Source organism: Choloepus didactylus, chromosome 4 (assembly GCF_015220235.1).
Source record: "Choloepus didactylus isolate mChoDid1 chromosome 4, mChoDid1.pri, whole genome shotgun sequence".
Classification (NCBI taxonomy): Eukaryota; Metazoa; Chordata; class Mammalia; order Pilosa; family Megalonychidae; genus Choloepus; species Choloepus didactylus.
Window position 1 is genome coordinate 141,536,470 of NC_051310.1, and position 20,887 is coordinate 141,557,356.

The 20,887-nt window shown below is 38.2% G+C and overlaps 2 protein-coding genes across 7 annotated transcripts in view; one reads left to right on the forward strand and one right to left on the reverse strand.

Moving 5' to 3' along the window:
• The first annotated feature begins 1,150 nt into the window (after positions 1-1,150).
• Positions 1,151-6,087, forward strand: SRP14 (signal recognition particle 14). The gene is made up of 5 exons (XM_037834332.1): positions 1,151-1,249; positions 1,378-1,450; positions 1,934-2,046; positions 3,161-3,193; positions 3,660-6,087. Exons 1-5 carry the CDS (start codon positions 1,226-1,228, stop codon positions 3,747-3,749), a joined length of 333 nt encoding a protein of 110 aa, XP_037690260.1. The 5' UTR covers positions 1,151-1,225; the 3' UTR covers positions 3,750-6,087.
• EIF2AK4 (eukaryotic translation initiation factor 2 alpha kinase 4) overlaps positions 4,525-20,887 on the reverse strand; it is a 112,188-nt gene continuing 95,825 nt past the window's right edge. For all 6 annotated transcript variants that reach the window (XM_037834325.1, XM_037834328.1, XM_037834326.1 and 3 more), the window contains 10 exons: positions 20,765-20,872; positions 19,493-19,621; positions 17,894-17,980; positions 11,842-11,954; positions 9,303-9,361; positions 8,511-8,608; positions 7,258-7,326; positions 6,684-6,728; positions 5,360-5,478; positions 4,525-4,756 (listed from right to left, as the gene is read on the reverse strand). In XM_037834325.1, coding sequence (XP_037690253.1) covers positions 4,699-4,756; positions 5,360-5,478; positions 6,684-6,728; positions 7,258-7,326; positions 8,511-8,608; positions 9,303-9,361; positions 11,842-11,954; positions 17,894-17,980; positions 19,493-19,621; positions 20,765-20,872 — 885 coding nt within the window. In that variant the 3' untranslated portion in view covers positions 4,525-4,698. The remainder of the gene's footprint in view (positions 4,757-5,359; positions 5,479-6,683; positions 6,729-7,257; positions 7,327-8,510; positions 8,609-9,302; positions 9,362-11,841; positions 11,955-17,893; positions 17,981-19,492; positions 19,622-20,764; positions 20,873-20,887) is intronic.

A 20,887-nucleotide genomic window follows, 5' to 3' on the forward strand; every position in this document is an offset into this window, starting at 1 on the left:
AGCCTTCTTATCAAGAAGATCTCTGAATCTTGAACAAATTCCAAATTTACTATGGCCTATATAAAAACCTACAAGATCTCTAGTTTCTCCATACTTTTTCTTCACTTCTCCTTTCCCAAGTCCCCTCTCCTCTGCCTCCCTTACACCCCAACCCCCAATCCCACCTTTGCCTTGCTGACATGGGGCAATTTGTTTCCATCTGGGAGCCTTTACTCTAACCATTTCCTCTGTCTGAAACACTGTCTTCCTATCTTTGGACTCCCCTTAGCTCTCAGCTCAAAGTTCTCCTCAAAGAGAACTTCCCTGACCTCAACCTAAAGTAGTTGCTTTGATAGTCTCAATTGTATCACCCTGTTTAGTTGTCATCACAGTTCTCATTATCTGAGGCCATACCACTTAATCGTTTGTTCATGGTTTACTTCCTACCTATCCCTTTAGTCCAAGTTCTAGGAGACCAAGGATTTAGCTTTCCTGTATCCTGCTGTATCCCCAACTCCTAGAACAGTGTCAGGCTCAGGCACTCAGTAAAAACCTGTGGGAGGACTGAACGCTTGACTTTTCAGGGGGTCTAAGGTTTAAGCCGGCTATGGAGAGCAGGGTCTAGAACCCAGGTCTCCTGATTTAGTCTAGAGGTGGAGCAGCAGTCCCTGGAGCAGCTGAGGTGGTGGCCCTTGAGGCCATCCAGCTTGGTCAGAAAAGGAGAGTTCACAGGAGCTTCATGAGAATTTATTATAATAATGACTCATAATAAGAACAACAACAATAAAACAACAGTAATGTTTATTGAACATTTTCTATGTGCCAGGCCCTGTTCTAGGTGTTTAATAATATAATCATTTAATCTTCACAACCGCACCGCGAAATAGATACTATTATTATCTTGACTTTAAGGATGAGGAAACTGAGGCGCTAAACTGTTAGGTAATTTGTCCAGCCTACAGCGGGATAAACACAGCTATACGTTTCTATCAATTTTTTTTATTCGCTCTCGGTCATTTTCTTCGGAGTTCCGGATCCGACAGCCTTGGGGCTCTGCCAGCCGTACCTTCCAGAGGACAGGACTGAACGTCTCAGAGCGCAGGCGCCGTTCGGGTGGGGCGAGGAGAGGGCGGAGATAGGGATTGGCGGAGGAGAATTGAAACCTAATAGAGGAAGTCCCGCCCAGGCAGGAGAAACTTCCGGTCCCAACTGCTTGTGTTGAGGGAGTAGAGCCAGCAGCTCCGTGATGGTGCTGTTGGAAAGTGAGCAGGTAGTCAGATCTGGTCTGATGAGGGGCGGATGTGGTTCGGGGCCTCTGTTCTTTCTGTGGGAGGGGCCGGGACTTGGCGCGGCGGGGATTTGGGGCCGCCTAACGGGGCCGGGTTTGTTGTGTTCCAGTTCCTGACGGAGCTGACCAGGCTCTTCCAGAAGTGTCGGTTGTCTGGCAGCGTATTCATCACCCTGAAGAAGTGTAAGCAGCCCTCGTCTCGGCAAGGCCGGAAGGAAGCTGGGGGGAGGGCGCCCTGGACGCTGAACCTTGCCCCCGCCCGGGTATCCGGTGTCTGGGAGCCACAGGCGGAATCTGCCGCAGATCCCCACCTTCCCCTACCTTCATCTACCCTGTTCTGGGCACATTCAGGGCCGAGGAAATGGAGAATAACGGAGGTCGTGATTGGTGTGGCCCCCAAGCATATCGGGGCTGTTCTTTTGTCAAGGATCCCAAGTTCTGCTATTATTAGATTTAATCTGTTTTGACGTTACAGTGTTTCCGTTGTGGAAGTATATAGTTCTGTAAGGTTTGGCCAAACCGTCGGTGATAGGGGATGATGTGGTTAATAGAACTCGAGCAGGGGGTGGATTAGGTAAGCCCTTCGCATCCCTTCCCCACTATTTTATTAACTTTTTGTCTACCAGTCAATGTGGCTGTGTTCATCAGGATGTATTTTTAATGCAGATGACGGTCGAACTAAACCCATTCCAAGGAAGGGTACTGTGGAGGGCTTTGAGCCTTCTGACAACAAGTGTCTGTTAAGAGCTACTGATGGGAAGAAGAAGATCAGCACTGTGGTGAGCTGGATTCTTAACACGACAATTTTGGAGTCTAAAGACTTAACTTTGAGGAAGGGACTTGTCTGGACCAGGCTTCCTCCCCCCCACTCCACCCAAATAAGAACTAAGTGAGTAGCTCTCAGCTACTCAACCAGGGCCTTCCTATACCACTTTGGTAGAAAACCCCCACAAAATTAAAAGGAAGATAGAGATCACTGTTTGTTCTGCTAAAATATTTATGGAAATAAAATTAGCATATTAGTCCTTATTACCCCTAGTAACATATCAAGGAGGCTTTGACATAAATATTCAATTCCTTATCCCCTTACTATGCTGATCATTTGTGTATTTGTGGTTCATGGAGCAAATATATAGCTATGTGTTAGGCCGGGAGAGTATGTGTATAGTCAAGAACTCTAGTCTTCCCTTTCAGGGCAGAGGCTGAATATGGCAGTTAGAGATTCCCCAGATTCTGATGGGGCAGATCCAGACTGTCCTCCAGTCACATTAGTATAGGACATTTATGAGACTTAGCTTATAAGTCTCCCTTTACAAGTTATCTTGATAAAGACTTTTAAAGTGAAGCAAACTTATGTTGTTTTAAAAATTAGGTTGGGTGTTGCAAAATAACAAAAATCTAAGGAGTCTTCTTCAGAGTAGTATTTTTCTTATTGTGGTAGCTTGTGTTGTGCTTAAAATTGGCCTGAATAGAAGGCAGATTTAAAATAATTTGGGAGGGAGTGGTTTAAATGTATCTTGCATGAAAAATTAATACTGAGAATTCCTTTGACATCTCTCAGAACCTAGGGAGAAAACACAATGCAAAATGTGGAAGAGGTTCCAACGGGTGAAAAACGTAGCTTCTTTAGGAACTTATTTTTGCTTCCTTCGTGTTTGGGTGCAATTCTCAACTGTGTGGGGAAAAGGTATAGAGGCAACTTTGTTTCTCAGACAGAGGAAAGTAGAGAAAAAAATAGCCTTTGGTGTACTATGACTGCTGAAGTTGGGAAGAATTCCAAATTTTAAAGATTAGGGTATTGTCTTCATGAAGGTTTTGAGATCGTCTGGGTTGAGGCAGAGGATTCCTTTATGGATAACAGGGATTATAATCTCTTTTTGCCTTCTTTTCTAGGTGAGCTCCAAAGAAGTTAATAAGTTTCAGATGGTGAGTTTCCAGTGTTTTCTATGTCCGCCTTTCAGGGCAAGAGTTGGCATAATATTGAACACTGGGTTAAGATTTGATATTTGGGTTCACTGTTCCCCCTTGATAAGTTTTACCAATATTTTACAAGTAAAAAGCTGCCAGGCTGTTAATTCTGCTTCTAGCATCAACACCATCTTCCTTTCTAGTTTAAAAGACTAGATTTTGTTGCTTTATGTTTCTGATAAAAATTGTTGCTTGTGTTTTTCCTTTTTTTTTTTTTTAAGCTAAAAATGTGTAACTTGTTGTGGGCAACAAGCTGCTATAGTGTTTTTGTCTTACACTGTTTTCCTTAAAATGCAAGTGTCCCATGGTATTATATTTTTTATCAGGTAGGTTTTCCAATTTTGGCTACCCTAAATTCATTATGGAAAGCAGCTGCTTTACCAGTTTGTAAGCATTCCTATTAAGGTCATGCTCTGTTTTTTAGGCTTATTCAAGCCTATTGAGAGCCAACATGGATGGGCTGAAGAAGAGGGACAAAAAGAGCAAGAGCAAGAAGAGCAAAGCAGCACAGTGAAGGGTACCTGACTTCCTGCTTTCACCAACTAACCACCGAATTGCTATTTTTCCTTGGGTTTTTACTTTTGGCCACACACAACCCAGCTAGGTTTCTGGTTTCCCCACAGTGGCTGTTTTCAAGTGAGATATAGGGTCATTTTGGAGGGAAGAAAGGCAGAACAGGGCTGCCATGTTTATAAGGTAGTTGTAGTAAGAAGCCACGCTATTTTAGACCTGGCTAATTGGTCTGTGTTGCATGGTTGTATATTCCTGGATTACAGTTTAAAGGCCTTTAGCATTCTCTGTGAAGAGCAATGTATCATTAAACCCATCTGTTTATCAGCCTGAATTCCTTTTATTCCTTTTCCCTACCCCAATTTAATAGTTGCTGACAATAACTACTAATTCTGGAATGATGTGATTAATGAATAGGCTTTAGTGGAATTGTCTAGGTTGTTGGAACCAAAAGATAACAATTTTATAAAAAGTTATCTCGTGGGCATTCTTGCCACCTGGCTGTATAATTTTATCATTATAGGTCCTTGATTTTAGCAAGTTTGAATGAGTTCTCACAGCCAAATGAGAGTTTGCTTAACCACCTTAGAATAAGGATATTATAAAATCATCAAGAATAAAAGATCCCAAGGTAATGACTTTTTTTATAAAATGCTCTTTAGTTTGGCATTTTCACGTCTAATCATTAGGGCAATGGGATGAACAAAGCCATTTTCTTGTGTTCCAGCTCCAGGAAATCTTTGGTGTTAATAATAGATTAACAATGAGAAAGCAGCAGATATATGAAAGCATTTATTATATTCAGAAGGATATTTATGATATTACACATGTAAAACTGACAAAGCTCAACTTTGTAGGACAGCCTCGTAGAATTTAATTTAAAATTATAGTGAATGTACAACATTCCATAGTATAAACCCCTGCCTGAACAATGTAATGACAGTTCTTTAGGATTAAAATAAGATTCTGTAGTAGTCATCTCTGTAGCTATACAGGAATAGTACAGACACCCTGCAAAAGAAGGGAAAAGGCTGATTAAAAGGACAGACTATAGGTAAGCATAATGGGTAAAGAAGAGAGTTAATAAAAGATGTATATATTTAGAACACTTAAAAGATGTATATATTTAGAACACTTAAACTGTAGGAGCTTTGTTCAAGCAAAAACAAGATGGAAGGCTAGTCACTAAAAACTCACATGTGTTTTACAGAAGCTGTGACTACTGGGAAGGGCCTGCACTATGAGGTCCTATATGAGGAGAGCACCATTCACCTCCACAGGCTTCACTGCTGCCTTTTAAGTGGATAACATGTGGTCACAAAGTGGTCACAGCTATTTTCTTTCATTTAACTATATTTCTTCAAGAGAGTTACCTGGGTGAACAAATTACAAATGGAATAGCTATCCCTGGGACCACTGTGTTTCATCAGTGACAAAATCACAGCCATGTGATTGACAGTCCTGGGCAAGATTTACTGGTTGCCAGTAGTAGTTCTAACATAACAGGCTTATCTGACATCAAACCTTAACAAGGCAATAAAATACATGTTACTCTAAAACCCCTCCCAGAGGGCTAACCCATGTGAAACCTACTACACCTAAATGATTACTTACTTTTTTTCTACTTTGATGTTATAAATTTCATCACAGACTAATTTGAGGTATCTCTGCTTTGGCAAGCGTGACAGCAGCTGCTTCACAGTTGTATTAAATGCCTGTTCATCAGCATCCCACTGGGAAAAAATAGATAAGTCTTAACAGCTGGGCACTAGAGTTTATTACCTGGCCTTTTCTGGATCACTGGTGAAATGCCAATGCCATTCCCCCTTAAAAAATACTACAAGAAATAAGAAAGCGGGAACCAGGAGAACTGTGGGGAGACTGCTGCTGGTAGTTCTTCCTTTGACATACTGTTTCGTTTTAAAAACAAGACTACCTTTTTAAAGCTTGGTTAATAATGCTGCAGTCCCAGTGTGCTAATATGACTTTAGTCCAGTTATTTCTTCGTATGGTTTCCTATGTATAAAACGGATACCATCTTTGATATGTATTCATTTGAAATGGATCGTAAATCAGTAATTTGCCAGTATAGTGTGTATGCTTATTTGCAAGACAGCAACAGAAAACAGTATATGTTAGTTCTGTGGCAAATTTCATTTTTCATCTAATCTGAGACTAAACACTCTGGACAAAAAAGTTACTCTTTATGACATGCAGAAATCACCTGTAGCTGTGATTACAGTTAAACATTCTGAATAGCAAAGGGAACTATTAATTCAAATTATAAAAGTTCTAATCTGGCTATTTGATGATAAGGTATGTATTTGTTAAAAAAAAAAAAAGCACATAAAAAAGGACCAAATTAATTTTAATCTTTGCAAAAGTATTTTCTGTATACTTGTAATTCTATGAATGCGCTTCCCTAGCTAGAATGAAGGTTGACTTGAGAGTCTGCATAGTACAGTGGTTAAGAATAGATTCTGCTAGTCTGCCTAGGTTCAAATCCTGGCTCTGCTACCTACTGGCTGGGTGTTCTTGGGTAAAATATTTAACCCCTGTGCTCCTGTTGTTTTATCTGTAAAATGGGAATAATAGTACCTATCTTTTGGGGTGTTATGATTAAATAGTATTTGTAAAACACCTAGAACAGGGTCTGCCAGAGTCTGACACATAGTAAAAGCACTATGTGTTTGCTAAATAAAATAAAAATAATGTATCTCTGAAATTAAAGACACTACAGGAGTATGATGTCCTCAACATATGATTTGGTAATATATATCATATAAAAGGAACAAGGTTAATGAATTCATGGAATTGCCAGAAAAACACTTATTATCACTAAGAAAATCTAATACTTTTTTCATTTTCTTTTGGCAAGTTAACAGCAAAGTTTTGGGATTTTTAAAGGCCATGGCACAGAAGAGTTCATGTTGCTTACCTCTAATGATAAAAACTGTAAGATTGCTTCTTTGGGTAGATCCACCTGTCAATACACAGAAATGCGCATCATCTATCAGGCAGCTCTAGGCAGCACATACTGACTTGTGACTATGGTGTCACTTTGGATGGTGCAACATAAATAGGACTGGCTGAGTCTCAGATGCCATTGTGCTACAGAACAAACTTGAACTATGCAGTGATAAGATCTCAGCACTGATGAACTGTAAGCAGTGGAAACTACTCCCAGTGCCCCCTGCCCCAAGTTTGACACTGCTACATGTACTCAGTGTAGGCTTAGTAAGGCAAAGACCTGAAACATTTAGAAAAATGATGGTTTTTGTTTTCATTCCCTCCCCTCTATCTATTACAGGAAGAAAAAAAGAGACACTAAAAGGGGAGGGCCCTCCAATTTTCTCCCCAGTTCCTTACAGGTTTAGATTGCATGTGGTTTACATTATAACAAGGCCTGCATCAAATATTGTTGACACTGAGCAAAAAAGACCTAAACTCTCAGGACACTTTTCACAATGTGGACAGAAGCCATCCTCAAAACATTAAAGAAAGTGACTTACAGCCAAAATTTCAATTTCACTGCTTTTCTGATGTAAGTTGGCAAGGGAGGTCTGAAGTCGGGTTTGTACCTAACAATAAGAAAACAGAATTCAGAACACATTGAACCATGCCATTTTTCTTATTTTGTATTCCACGAAACAATCACAGAGTGACAAACCAAAGTCCAGAAGGTATTCCCAATATCATCTAAAGATTTGCTCTTTATCCATCTCAGAAAGATGGATATCCACCCCACTAAGATCTCAGGGGAAATAAGATTTTATAACCTATCTTGATCATTTAATATTCCTTATTGCTTATTTCTTTATAATTTTGAAATCATATCTAATAAAGGCTTAGTACAGTGAAATAGTATACTCCAAAGCAGGGTGGTTTTAGTATTAAGCTAAATTTGGAAAAAGGGGCAGGTGACTCAGCAAATGAGAGCATGGAAATGAAATATGTTAGGTGATGAAAGCAGTAGGAAGACATGAAACATCTTAACATCCTGAGAACATGTAGGAGAGATTGTAAAAATCAGGTACCTGATCTTTCGTATTTCAATCTAATTACATTTCTAAATAATGGCCAATGTCTAACATTCACCTTCTTCCCAAATGAGGCCAGTTTCCTGATCGTGCTTATTAGCACTGTCTGTGCCACCTGTCCTACTGTCCCTCCATGAAGCCTTTCTTGATCATTCAAGAAGTGATCTCTAGCTTCCCCATACGTCCATAGCACAGTCTAAAACATTCAATATATTTAATTTAGCATTCTATTACTTACTTTATTCTACTGTTCTCCAATTATATAATGCATAAACCTCTAGCCATGTCGTAATTCTCATATTTTACACAGCATTCAGCACAGCAGCATCAGCCCTATGGCAGATACTAGAAACATGTATGGAAGGAGAAATTTGCCTCATGTATTTGTGATGAACCGCTTCGGCGTTGTTATTTAAAATAAAACCACAGAAAATCCAATCTGCCATTAGAGCGAGAATAGCAAGTTTTGTTTAGATCCATTACATTCTGACCAACAGCTGCTGCTTGTTGCCCACAAAGCACTGGCGCCTCTTGGCAAGACAATGGGTCAGAATCTTGGCACCAGAGAGAGGCTTTGTGTTGATGAAATTTTCAGAAACCATCAAGTTAGGGTAGTGGGAAGAAAAATAGTTCCAGGAAATTCCATGTTTCTTATTTTCCTTTCCCATTTTCTTTCTGCTATGTAGTTCACATTAGGAAGCCAAAGAAACCCTGCCCCCGTGTACCTGAGTTTCATATCGCCTCCTAGTGCTGGCTGACAGCTTCTCCGGGGCTATCACACTCACGCTGGGAATGACTGCTGCTCCATGGATTTCAAACAAACCTGAAACAGAGTTTCAGAATTTATAGGCTTTCTGTAACACACCATAGCGAGATGGCAGAATCACACTGCCTTGATTCTAAGGGCTAGATTACATCTGGGCCCTGTTTGCTACCTCTGCAACTACCTGCATATCACCAGGGAGGAGCCCAGAACCCCACTCCCAGGAATTTTGATGCCTCTGTCAAAACTACCAGCCTTCTCTCCTTGGGTCTGGGTGTGGGGTGATGAAGGTGCAGGCAGGCAATACAAGTCACCAAAACCTCATGGATCTAAGAAAATCAAACTTACTCTCTCCCAAACTCTAATACTTTTTTCTCCAAGGAATTTCAAAATACTTATCTTTAATCTTTTTTAAATTGGAAAAATTTCCAGGAAAATTATCCACATTAAATATTTACAATAAACTGAGTCAAAGGAAGATTAAGCCAGAATTGTAAAAATAGGACATTAAGACAGAGATAGACCAAGGCTCAGAAGAGTTGCTTAATTCCTATTTGTTTTATCACTTCTTAGGATGTGGATTTCAAAGCATAAGGATAAATTCCATTTGGTACAATTTATTGGATTAATTACTAGTACTTTAAAAAATCCTTCCAGTGAAACAGGAAGTTAGCCAAAGTAGTAATTGCTTACAGCAAACATACGTAAGTAACACAAGGCATTATTATGTTTGGATTACAATTAGTAATTATACCTGAAGCATTAGAAAACGACCCCTTCAGATTTTGCACTGCAAGATTATCGGAAGCTTCTCTAAAAATAAGCAAACAAAAACAATTAGGAAACAGTCAGTAGGGCAAAAGCAACACATAACTTTCAGCGATTCAGACTTACAGTGAGCTACTTTTTCTATTAAATATAGAAATATGTATCTCTTGGTTATTGTGAGGGGAAAAAGACTTAAAAATTTTGCACTTAAAATTTGTGTCAAGAGCAAGTTAAAAAAAAAAGTTATAAAAGATGTCATTTCGAGTGAACAATTGCCTAAAGAAAATACTCTGATTTATTCATCTGGGTTTGAAATCCTGGCTTGACACAACAAGCTAATTTCAATGAAATGTAATTGGTATTCTTTCCTCACAGTACAAGGAAACATTAGCAACACATGCCCCACCTTCATTACGGGCAGCCTTGGGACCACCCACAGAACAGCATTTGGTAAATAAGGATATTCTTTCAAAAGCTGTGGATGGATTTCTTCCAAATGCTGTGACTTAATTTATAGCCTTTGAGACACACAGGGAAATAATCATTCACACCAAGGAAAGATTTTGAAACTTTTCCTGCTAGAACTAATTCCCATCCAGCCTTTTAAGTGTCTGAATAGTGTTCACCGTACTCTCTATTGATTAGTTGTCTATTTTAAAATTCTTTCCTAGACCTGTGTCTTTGATTTGGGTCCGTGGTTCTAATTCCTGGTGACTTCTAGAACACTGCATTCCCTTAGAAAGTCTGATGGTGAATATATTCAAGCTAGGGGCAAATGGGAAGAGGCAGGGAAGGGAGAAGAAAGCAAATACTTTTATTTTAGTCAGGATTTCTCAATCCAGGCACTAGTGACATTTGGAACAGGTAATTCTTTGTTGTGGTGGGGCTGTCCTGTGCACTGTAGAATGTTTAGCCACATTCCTGGCCTCTACCCCCTAGAAGCCAGTAGCAATACCACTCACCCCACCCTATCCCACCCCGCCCCAGCTGTGACAACCAAAAAGGTCTCCAGACGTTGCCAGATGATCTAGGGGTGGGGTGCAAAATTGCTACTGACTGAGAATCACTGTTAAAAGTAAAAAAGAATTAGTGTTGTATTTTATGATTATGAACATTTATACCCACGTTGCAAATATATAGAAAAGCTTAAAGAAGAAAATTAAGATCCCCTGTAATCCCACTGATCAGAAATAACTACAGCTAAAAATTTGGTACAAACTTCCAGATATTTTTCTATGTTTGGGCTGTGTATTTTGGTTAAAACAAAAAATGGGATAATACCATACATTCTATCTGTGGACATCTTTCCATGTCAATAAACTCAGCTTTCTAAAATCATCATTTTTAAAGGCTGCATGTATTTTACTGTATTTATCCTAATTTGAACAATCTTCTATCAATGCGTATTTTGATATCGTAAACCAAAGATTCTCAAAGTGTGGTCCAGGGACCCCTAGGGGGTCCTCAAAGTCAAAACTGTTTTCTTAATAATCCTAAAACATTTTTGTCTTTTTTACTCTCATCTCATAAGTATGCAATGGAGCTTTCCAGAAACTACATGGTACGTGACCTCTCAACAGACTAAATGCAGAAGGAGAAATGAGAATTGAGTAGTCTTCTATTAAGGCATTAAAAGATTACAAATATGTAAAACACTGCTTGAAAGAGATTTACAAAAATGTGAAACAATGGCTCTCATCAAATTTATTTTGTTTGAGAAAATATATTTATTTCTCATTAAAAGTACATTATTTAGGTTAACATGTAATGGGATTATTGTTATTTCGAAACAAATAAGTACTTTTAAAATGTTTCACTTTACAATTTCTAATATAGAAAATATTGATATAACTCACATAAACAAAAATTCTTTGGGGTCCTTAATTTTTAAGAGTATAAAGGGGTTCTGAGACTTAAAAACTTGAGAACTGCTGTTTTAAGCAATGCCTTGATAGGCATCTTTGTAGATATGTCTATGGAAAAATTTTTAGTAGAAATTCCCGAAAGTAGAATTGTTGGGTCAAATGTCTACTTTTATTTTTTTATTTTTTATTTTTATTTTTTTACTTTTATTTTTAATTTTAAGTCTTTTAACTTATTTTTGCTAAATTACTAGCATGTAGTTGAACTAATTTACACTCCCAGCATGAGTATATAAGAACTTTTCCCAGAAATGTATCTTTCAAATTACATTGACAAAAGATTAACTCAAATTCATTGATTAGCAGACAGAATAAGATAATGGCAGGTGGACTTTGGTTCCTCAGTCCTTTCAAATGCTAGAAAATTCTTTGAAATGTTTTGAAGAACAAATGCTGAAAGGGAGATATGACTACTTTTACATAAAGGGTTATAAAATTAAAGTGCTGATTGAATTATTTGGAAGAAATACAATGGTTCATTAAAAGTTGTCCTGACTTATCTTTATTTTCCAGAAGGATCAGATTGACTTTTCAAATAAATGTGTGTAGTTTCTATATGAATAGCTCACAGCTGATTTTCTGGGCTTTTGTTTACTAACTTACCTAATATTCCTTTCGTCACTGACTTTAGTCCTCAGTTTCTGTACCATGTGGTCTACAAGATCAGACTCCAGCACCCGTTTCTCTGTTTGCCTTTCCTTCTCAAAAGACTTAACCTTAAAAGAAATGAAACAGATCTATCATTAGGAGGTTTCTGAAGCCAAACACCTGGCTCAGAGTACCACAGATCAACAGTATATACCAGTGTTCTCAATCTGGGGTGATTTTGCGCCCCCCTGCCCCCGCCCCAGGGGACATTTGGCAACGTTTAGAAACATTTTTGGTTGTCACAGCTGTGGAGTGGGGGCGTGCTACTGGCATCTAGTGGATAGAAGCCAGCGATGCTGCTAAACGTACTACAACGAACAGGGAAATCCCCCACAACAAAGAATTATCTGACCCAAAATGTCTAAAGTCTAGACTACAGTAGTTTACTACCGACGATAGAATAAAAAAAGGGGCTGGGGGGCAAGATGATCCTCCTCCTATTTCATTTGATTTGTTCACATATTCTTCCCTTAAACATCCTCTGGTCAGTCAGCAAGTTTTCTGAAACCTCGATATTATCTATAAGTTTTCCCTCTGCTCTCTAAACTCAAGTGTTGGCATCCCACTTTTGTGGTACATGCTCTTTAATCTTCATTCCATGAAGACCTTGGCCTGGGCTATAATATTTTTCATACTGCTATCCCTGTCTTCAGTTTTCCTCACTCTAAACCATACTACTACACATCGCCATAGATTAATTTTTTTTAACTGTAATGATGATATCCCCTTCTGTCCAAAACATTTAGTGGCTTCCCACTAGCTACTTAATAAAGTCCAAATTCCTTGGTTGGGCATTTAGGCTGTCCATTCTCTCCTGCCTACGTACCATTCTTTTCAATCCTTCTGGCTACACCCAAAATAGACAATTCAGAGTAGTGTCAGAGTAATTCTCTGCTGGCCTCTGTCTTAGGGAAAATTTACTGAAAGAACTACCATCACCTTGGCTATTCCCTCTGCCTAAAAGGTCTTTTCAGCATATATCTATATCCTGCCCATCCATGAGGGCCCAGCATCAATCTCATTTCACCCTGATGACTTTCCTGCTACCCCTAAAGTATCTCCCAGGCTGAAGAACCCTCGAAGAAATTTAGCTATAGGACTCTTATGGCACTTAGCATTTTCTACCTTATAATCATTCATGAATGTCCTAGGTACCCTACCCTACAAAGAAAGAAAGAAATGTCAATCCTGAATTGTATGCCCAGTAAAAATCTTTCAAAAATGAAGAAGAAATGAAGACTTTTCCAGACTAATAAAAGCTGAGAGAATTCATCAGCTGCAGACCTGCACTAAAAGAAATCTTAAAGGCAAAAGGAAAATGAGACCAGAATGAATCTGGCTCTTACACAAAATAAAGAGTGCCGAAATGGTAAAGTTGTGGGTAAATATAAAAGACATTTTTTCCTCATTTCTTAGAAGTCCAATGTGCTATCCATTGTGCAAAGGACACACCTGTTTCTTAATTTTTTAAACCTCTTTAAAAGATAATTACTAATTAAAACAAAAATATTAATAATGTATTGTAGAGTTTATAACATGTAGAAAAAATATATGTCAACAATCGCACAAAGGATGAACGGGCAAATGGATATTTTGTTGTAAGGTTCTTATACTACATTTGAAGGGGTATAATATTTCTTGTTGGTAGAATGTGATAAGTTAAAGATGTATACTATAAACTCTAGAAGAGCCACTAAAAAACCCCCACCAAACAGTGAGAGTCAAAAAACCAACAGTAAAGATAAAACGGAATCGTAAAAATTACTCAATCTGAATGAAGTCATGAAAAGGGGGAAAAAAAGGAAAAAAGAACAGATGGAACAAATAGAAAATTAGTAGCAAATAGTGGGCTTAAACCCAGTTATTTAAATAATTTCATTACACATTTAAATGGCCTAAACAATCCAATTAAAAAGCAAGGATTATCAGAGTGGATAAAAAAAGTGAAACACATCTGGTGACTATCCAAAAGAAACCCTTTTTAAATATAAAGACACAGGTTAAAAAAAGGATGGATAAAGATAAGTCATGTGAATGCTAATCAAAAGACTTCGGAACAAAAAATATTACTGGGGATAAAGAGGAACATTTCATAATGATAAAGAGGTGAGTTCATTGGGAAGATATAAAATCCTAAATGTGTATTCACCTAATAACAGAACTTCTAAATACCTGAAGCAAAAAAAATGATAAAATTGAAAGGAAAAATAGATCGATCCACACTGATAGCTGGAGATTTCAATACTCCTCTCTTAGTAACTGATAGAATAAGTAGACAAAACAATAAGGAAAGATATAGAAGACTTGGCTAACACTATCAACTAAGTTGACCTAACTGATACTTAGCAAATACTCCTCCCAACAAAGCAGGATACACATTCTTTTCAAATGCATATGAAACACCACTAAAATAGACTATATTTGGAACTCTAAAACATGTATCAATAATTTTAAAGGATTGACATTATAGAGCATGTTCTCCAATCACAATGGAATTAAACTAGAAATCAATAAAGAAAGCTACCTGGAAAATCTCCAAATATTTTGAAATTAAACCATATACTTCTAAATTTCGTATGGATCAAAGAAGAAATAATCATAAAGGAAATTAGAAAATATTCTGAACTGAATAAAATAACAATACTACATATAAAATGTGGGATGCAACTAAAGCATTAGTTAGAGCAAAATTTATTGCATTAAACACTTAAATTAGAGAAGAAGAAAATCTAAAATCAGTGATTTAAGCCAAGTGCTGGCAAAATTTTTCTGTCAAGGACCCACTTGATAGTAAATATTTTTATTTTAGGCTTCATGGGTCACAAACAGTTGCTGTCACATACTTTTGTTTTGCTTTTTTTAAAAAAATCCTTTAAAAATATAAAAACTATTCCTACCTCATAGGCCATTAAAAGATCACCTGTGGGCTGGAATTAGCCTGCAGGTCACCCCCTGATCTAAGGCCCCTGATCTAAGGTTTTATCTGAAGAAACTGGAAAAAGAAGAGTAAACTAAATCCGAAGTAAGCAGAAGGAAGAAAATAATAACAGAAACCAAAAACAAACAAACAAACAAACAAAAAGCAAAAAATCAATGATACCAAAAGATGGTTCTCTGAAAAGACAAAATTGATAAACCTCTAGCCAGGATGATCAGGAAAAAAGAGGGAAAATACAAATTATCAATACCAAGAATGAGAGAAGGGATATCACTATAGATCCTACAGAATAATAATATGGGAATATTCGAAAACTTAGATGAAATGGACAAATTCTAGGAAAGATACAAATTACCAAAGCTCATTCAAGAAGCTGGTCAGCTTGAATACCTCTATATTTAAGCTCAAGTGGCTTTACTGGTGAATTCTACTAAATATTTGAGGATGAAATCATACCAATTCTGTACAAACTCTTCCAGAAAACAGAGGAGGAGGGAATTGCCCAACTCATTTTATGAGGCCAACATAACCCCAATACCAAAAGTAGACAAACGAGGGAAAAAGTAAAAGCTATAGACCAATAACACTCACAAAGATAGATGCAAAAACCCTGAACAAAACTTTAGCAAACTGAATCCAGCAATACATAAAAGGATAATATCTCATGACTAAGAGGGGTTTATCCAAGAAAGCAAGGTTGTTTTAATATTTGAAAATCAATCACTGTAATTGTGCTGGGGGGTCCCTACGACCACTCCCAAGCTAAATGATTCACTAAGAGGACTCAGGATTCAGCAAATTGTCATACTCATGGCTATGATTTATTATAGTGAAAGGACACAAAGCAAATCAGCAAATGGGAAAGGAACATGGGGTAAAGTTTGGAGGAAACTAGATGCAAGCTTCCAAGAGTAGTCTCCCAGTGGAACCACACAGGATATGCTTAATTCTCCCAGCAACGAGTTGTGGCAATATGTGTGAAATGTTGGCTACCAGGGAAGCTCTTTAGAGACGTGGTGCTCAGGGTTTTTATTGGGTGCTGGTTATGGAGGCAACCTCTGCCTAGCATATATAAAAATTTCAGATTCCCAGAAGGAAAACAGGTGTTCCGCAGAAACCACTTTGTACAAACAGTTCAGGCATAGCGAGCCACTGTTATCAGGAAATGGTGGGAACGAACCCTCCTGCAATTGAAGTTAGCAGATTCCAGTCAAGGGCCAACCTTCCAAGCAGGCCCTTCTAAGAATAGTTATGTTAACTCTCTTATGCACAGTAATCATCTCCATAGATACAGAAAAAGTATTTGACATAATTCAATATCCATTCATGAAAAAATTTCCCAGCAAAATAAGAACAGAACTTTTTCAAACCTATAAAGGTTGAAAAACCTTTTCAACCCTACAAAAACTCTAAAGCCAACATCACGCATAACTGAAAGACAATGTTTTTCTTCTAAGATCAGAAACAAAGATGTCAGCTGTCACCACTTCTATTCAACATTGTACTGTTGGGCCTTAGCCATTGCAATAAGGCAAGAAAAAGAAATAAAAGGTATATGGGTTAGAGGGAATAAATAAAACTTTTAATTAATTCACAGACATGACTGTCTATGTAGAAAACCTAAAATGATCTATCAAAAAAGTTATCAGAACTAATAAAGAGAGTTTAGCAAGGTTGCAGAATATAAAGTCAACATACAAAAATCAATTCTATGTCTCTATACTACAATGAACAATTGGAAACTGAAATTAAAAACACAATACACTTTACAACAGTATCAATAAATGAGAGATACTCAGGGATAAATTCAACAAAGTACATGTAAGGCTTATACACTGAACACTATAAAACAGTGCTGAAAGAAATTTAAAAAGACTTCAATAAATGGAGAGAGAGAGAGACCATGTTCAGAGATTAGAAGTCTTGACATTGTTAAGATGTCAGTTCTCCCCAGGTACAATGCAATGCCAATCAAAATCTCAGCAAGCCGTTTTGCAGAAATTGATAAGCTGATTCTAAAACTTAGAAGGAAACAAAAATCCCTCAGAATAGCCAATGCAATTTTGAAAAAGAAGAATGAAATTAGAGGATTTAAACTACTAGATTTCAAAACTTATTATCAAACTACAGTAATCAAGGCTGTTAGCTCAAAGGACTGGAACAGAGAATCAAGAAATAGATCCACAAATATAGAGTCAACTGATTTGCAGCAAGGTGCCAAAGTAATTCAGTGAGGATAAGGACAGTCTTCAACATATAGCACTGGAACACTGGGTATCTTCACATGTGAAAAAGTGGACCCTTGCAGGGCACTGCTGTTCAGGGGCTCTTTTTGTTTATGGATATACGGAGGGCATCACTCCTAACACAGTGTCAACATGGATGTGAACCTATAGGTCTGTACATACTGCTTTATTTAGTTTATATTTTATTAAAACTGAAACAATCTATGAAACATATCCAGAACATGCTTTAGTGATTTGCTGCCTCATAAGACTAAATGCCTCCAATGGCGGAGAAAAGAGGCTGCAGAACGTATAAAACCATGTTAGGACACAAACCAGCTTTAGGATTCCATTTAAACTGAACCGGTAAAACCGAGTTTAAAAAACTAAATATATGTATTTTTTCCTTTAAAAATAATTAGACATAAAGGGTATGAGGTGGCATATTTATAAGCATTTTTAGTTAAATGCAACATAGTAAAAAAAGGGTTAGGAAGCAGCCAGAGGATACACAAGCCAGCAGTTATCAGCTCTAATTATTATTTTCTTAAATGGAAAAGAGAACAAGGGGAGCAGCAAAGTAGGAAAAAAAAACTACAGCTGTAGGTTTTTGTTTGTTTGTTTGTTTTTTAATTCTATGAAAGGGACTCCGACTCAGATTCTTTTCCTGGTTTTATGCCCTTTCTCCAATAACAAGCCCAGCAACTCAAAGAGAGAACTGATGTGATGGATTTCAACCAGCACCTAAGAGCTGCACCTCAGTGGGAAGTCAGGTGCTCCAGAAGTAATACATAGCTTGGAAAATGTGACTGTTGAATTGTGAAAAACTTTCTGTGATCTTTACCTTGACATGGCTTCCTTCTTTATCCGAGACAAGAGCCACATAGGTGATTTCATGATGTCTGCAGTATTCTTGCAATTCCTCTTGGGACTGAAATAAATAAACACAGTGTATAAAATAAACACAGAGCACCTGGAGCAGCCTCAAATAATTATGGAGAATTAAAATACCGCTTTCAATAGTATTCTCAAAATGAATTACTAAACATGTTGACTCCAGGGGATATAAATATTAAGCAAGAAAAGCACAGAATTCAAAGGAGGAATAAGAACTCTTTTGCCATGGACAACCAATGTGATCAGAATCCAGTAAGAGGTATGCAAAAGCTTCAAGTCGTAATGTAGTTTGCCCCAAATCACTACACCCATGCAAACACACACACACATGCAGGTATACACACACATACAAAGAGAAAAAGCCTTTGAGGAAGCAAAGGCAACAAAAGATAAGAAGAGAAAAGTAGCACTGAAGCATAAAGCAAATAAACACTAGGGCAGAGAAGCCTGCAGAGGATGCCATCATGCAGGACTGAAGTTGCCCGTCTTATATTTTACTTCAAGACAGAACAACTTAGGAAACAAATGGAAGAGGGTGTTTCTCTGTTAAATGATTAAAACTTGTTGCTCAGCACAATCTCTGACACGGACTATATACAACACACACACAGATGGACAGCAATAGCTTCAGAGGTCCCTTGGCAGGTGCTGTGAGGGTTCCCCATGTCATCTCTTCATATTCTAGGCCACCTGCAGCGTAGGTAGATGTGGGTACAACGTGGATGATCACCTGAGGATGCAGCCCCTTCTGTGATCCTCTTGCGGCAGCACAGATGTTAGTTACCTAAAGGCCTCCCAGCTAAAGGGCAGGCAGGGGGTCAGGGGGCCACTTGCCTTGCTTCCACACTCAGGGCAGGTTTCAGGCCTGATTACTGTGGGAGGCCTGGGGATATGAAGGTACAAACACACTAAGCACAGAATGCCCCTGGGAAGTGTCAGAGGCTAGATAATGGCCCCATAAGGACGTTCATGTCCTAATCTCCAGGACCGTGAATATGTTCCCTTGCATGGTAGAAAGGACTCTGCAGATGTGATTATGATAAGGAGCTTGAGATGGGGAGATTATCCTGGATTATCTGGGTAGGTCAAGTGTAATCTCCCTTATGAGAGGCAGGAGGATCGGAGTTAGAGAGAGGGGTAAGGACAGAAGCAGAGGTCAGAGAGGAGAGGCTACATTTCTGGCTTTGAAGATGGAGGAAGGGGCCATGAGACAAGGAATGTAGGCAGTCTCTAAAAGCTGGAAAAGGCAAGGAAACCATTCTTTCCTAGACCCTCCAGGAGGAACCAGCTCTGCCAACAACTTGATTTTTAACTCAGTGTAACTGATGTTGGACTTCTGATCTCTGGAATTGTAAGATAATAAGTTGGTGTTGTTTTAAGCCACTGAGTTTGTGGTAATTTGTTACAGCAGCCATACGTAACTAATACAGAAAGCAACTAGGACCGCAGAGATACAATTTGATGGAACCAAAAGGTGCACAGGACAATTTGTTATTAAAGCCGTGTCTATCTGTACTTCGTACACAGGTGCTTTTTGTCTCATTACCTGTGACCAGTCATACATGATTTCTGCTGTGATTCCTGCTGTCCAGAGTTTCTGGGTGAGGTTGATGGCCCTGGACATGGACATCTGGCCAACACTCACCACCAGGAGGTCGCAAGAGCTGACTGTAACCTGGATCAGAAACAGACAGTGTTAAAAAAGTCTTTGCTCCAAAATGACATGCTAAACTAAAAATATTAGCCTTTTAAAATAGAAATTACTGTAGCCATGTAATTCTCTAGTACATTCCATATTTGCTGCCAATTTACTCTTTTTGGTTTAAAAATAGAGTCTGAATTTGTTAGGTGGCAGATCTCCAGTGTTCACAACTGGTCAGGAAATAATGGACAGAGAGTGAGAGAATATTTTCAAAGTGGTTCTACTAAGACAACAGAGAATAATCATGGTGACATCTCTAACATGAAGTTTCCCTTAAAAATCAAGTACATTTAAAAATGAATTGAAGGCATTAGCACTTAATGTGGACAAGATGAAGTGAAAGTAATTCTTTATTGGTAAAAATAGAATTAAAGTATACATTTTAGAGAAATTATTATTCAATGCTTAAAAGAAGTTTTACGCATTCAATAATTAAACTACCTCAATATAAATACAATATTTAAATTAACACATCAATTGTCTGGATACAGTAAGTTCAGACCATACATGAACTTAATTTAGAGAAATTAAATTATTTGTGGCTTGGCAGAGAGAAAGAGAGAATATAACAGACATCAGGCTCAGTAAGCATGTGCCTCAGAGTAGGTGGAGAAGGAAAACAGTTGAAGCAGATGGACCACACACATGCATACAAAGACACAGACACAGACACAAGATAGAAATTATTGTAACTACTCTGAGCCATCAGAAGGATATTGTTTTCCTCTGAGAGCACTAATCACACCAGAAACCCAAGAGAAAAAGAACCATTTCTAGCGCTGTAGACTGTAGCAGGATTTCTGAACAAGGGGCTTTGATACGAGCCTGTTAACAACTATCACATCCACATCCACATAGCATGCTGCAGATGAGTCAAGTAAGGCAACAAAAGGATGAATGAGTTGCCTCAGGTCATGCAGCTAGAAAGCTGAGGGTAAGGACTGAAACACAAGGACACCAGGCTTAGGTTTGCCTGTCATAGTAAAGATAATATCCAATACCCTCAGTCTGTAGCTGCCACATCTGAGGCTCCATGTAAATTACTACAAAAGATAAATAATGCTTTAGAAAGGAAAGACATCTCAAAGGATGCTGGAAAGCAGAGCTGGAACTTACAGGCTCTTCCATGTTGATGACAGCAGCAGATATCTTGTCTATAGCTATACTGACTCCAATGGCAGTGGGAACTGGCCCTAGAGCCTGTGGTCCTCTAAACTGAGGAATCTATGGAGAAACACA

Coding starts and splice junctions, on each gene's coding strand:
- SRP14 (XM_037834332.1), top strand. CDS start 1,226: ATGGTGCTGTTGGAAAGTGAGCAG. Junction 2,047..3,160: donor AGAAGAAGATCAGCACTGTG/GTGAGCTGGATT, acceptor CTTCTTTTCTAG/GTGAGCTCCAAAGAAGTTAA. Junction 3,194..3,659: donor AAGTTAATAAGTTTCAGATG/GTGAGTTTCCAG, acceptor TCTGTTTTTTAG/GCTTATTCAAGCCTATTGAG.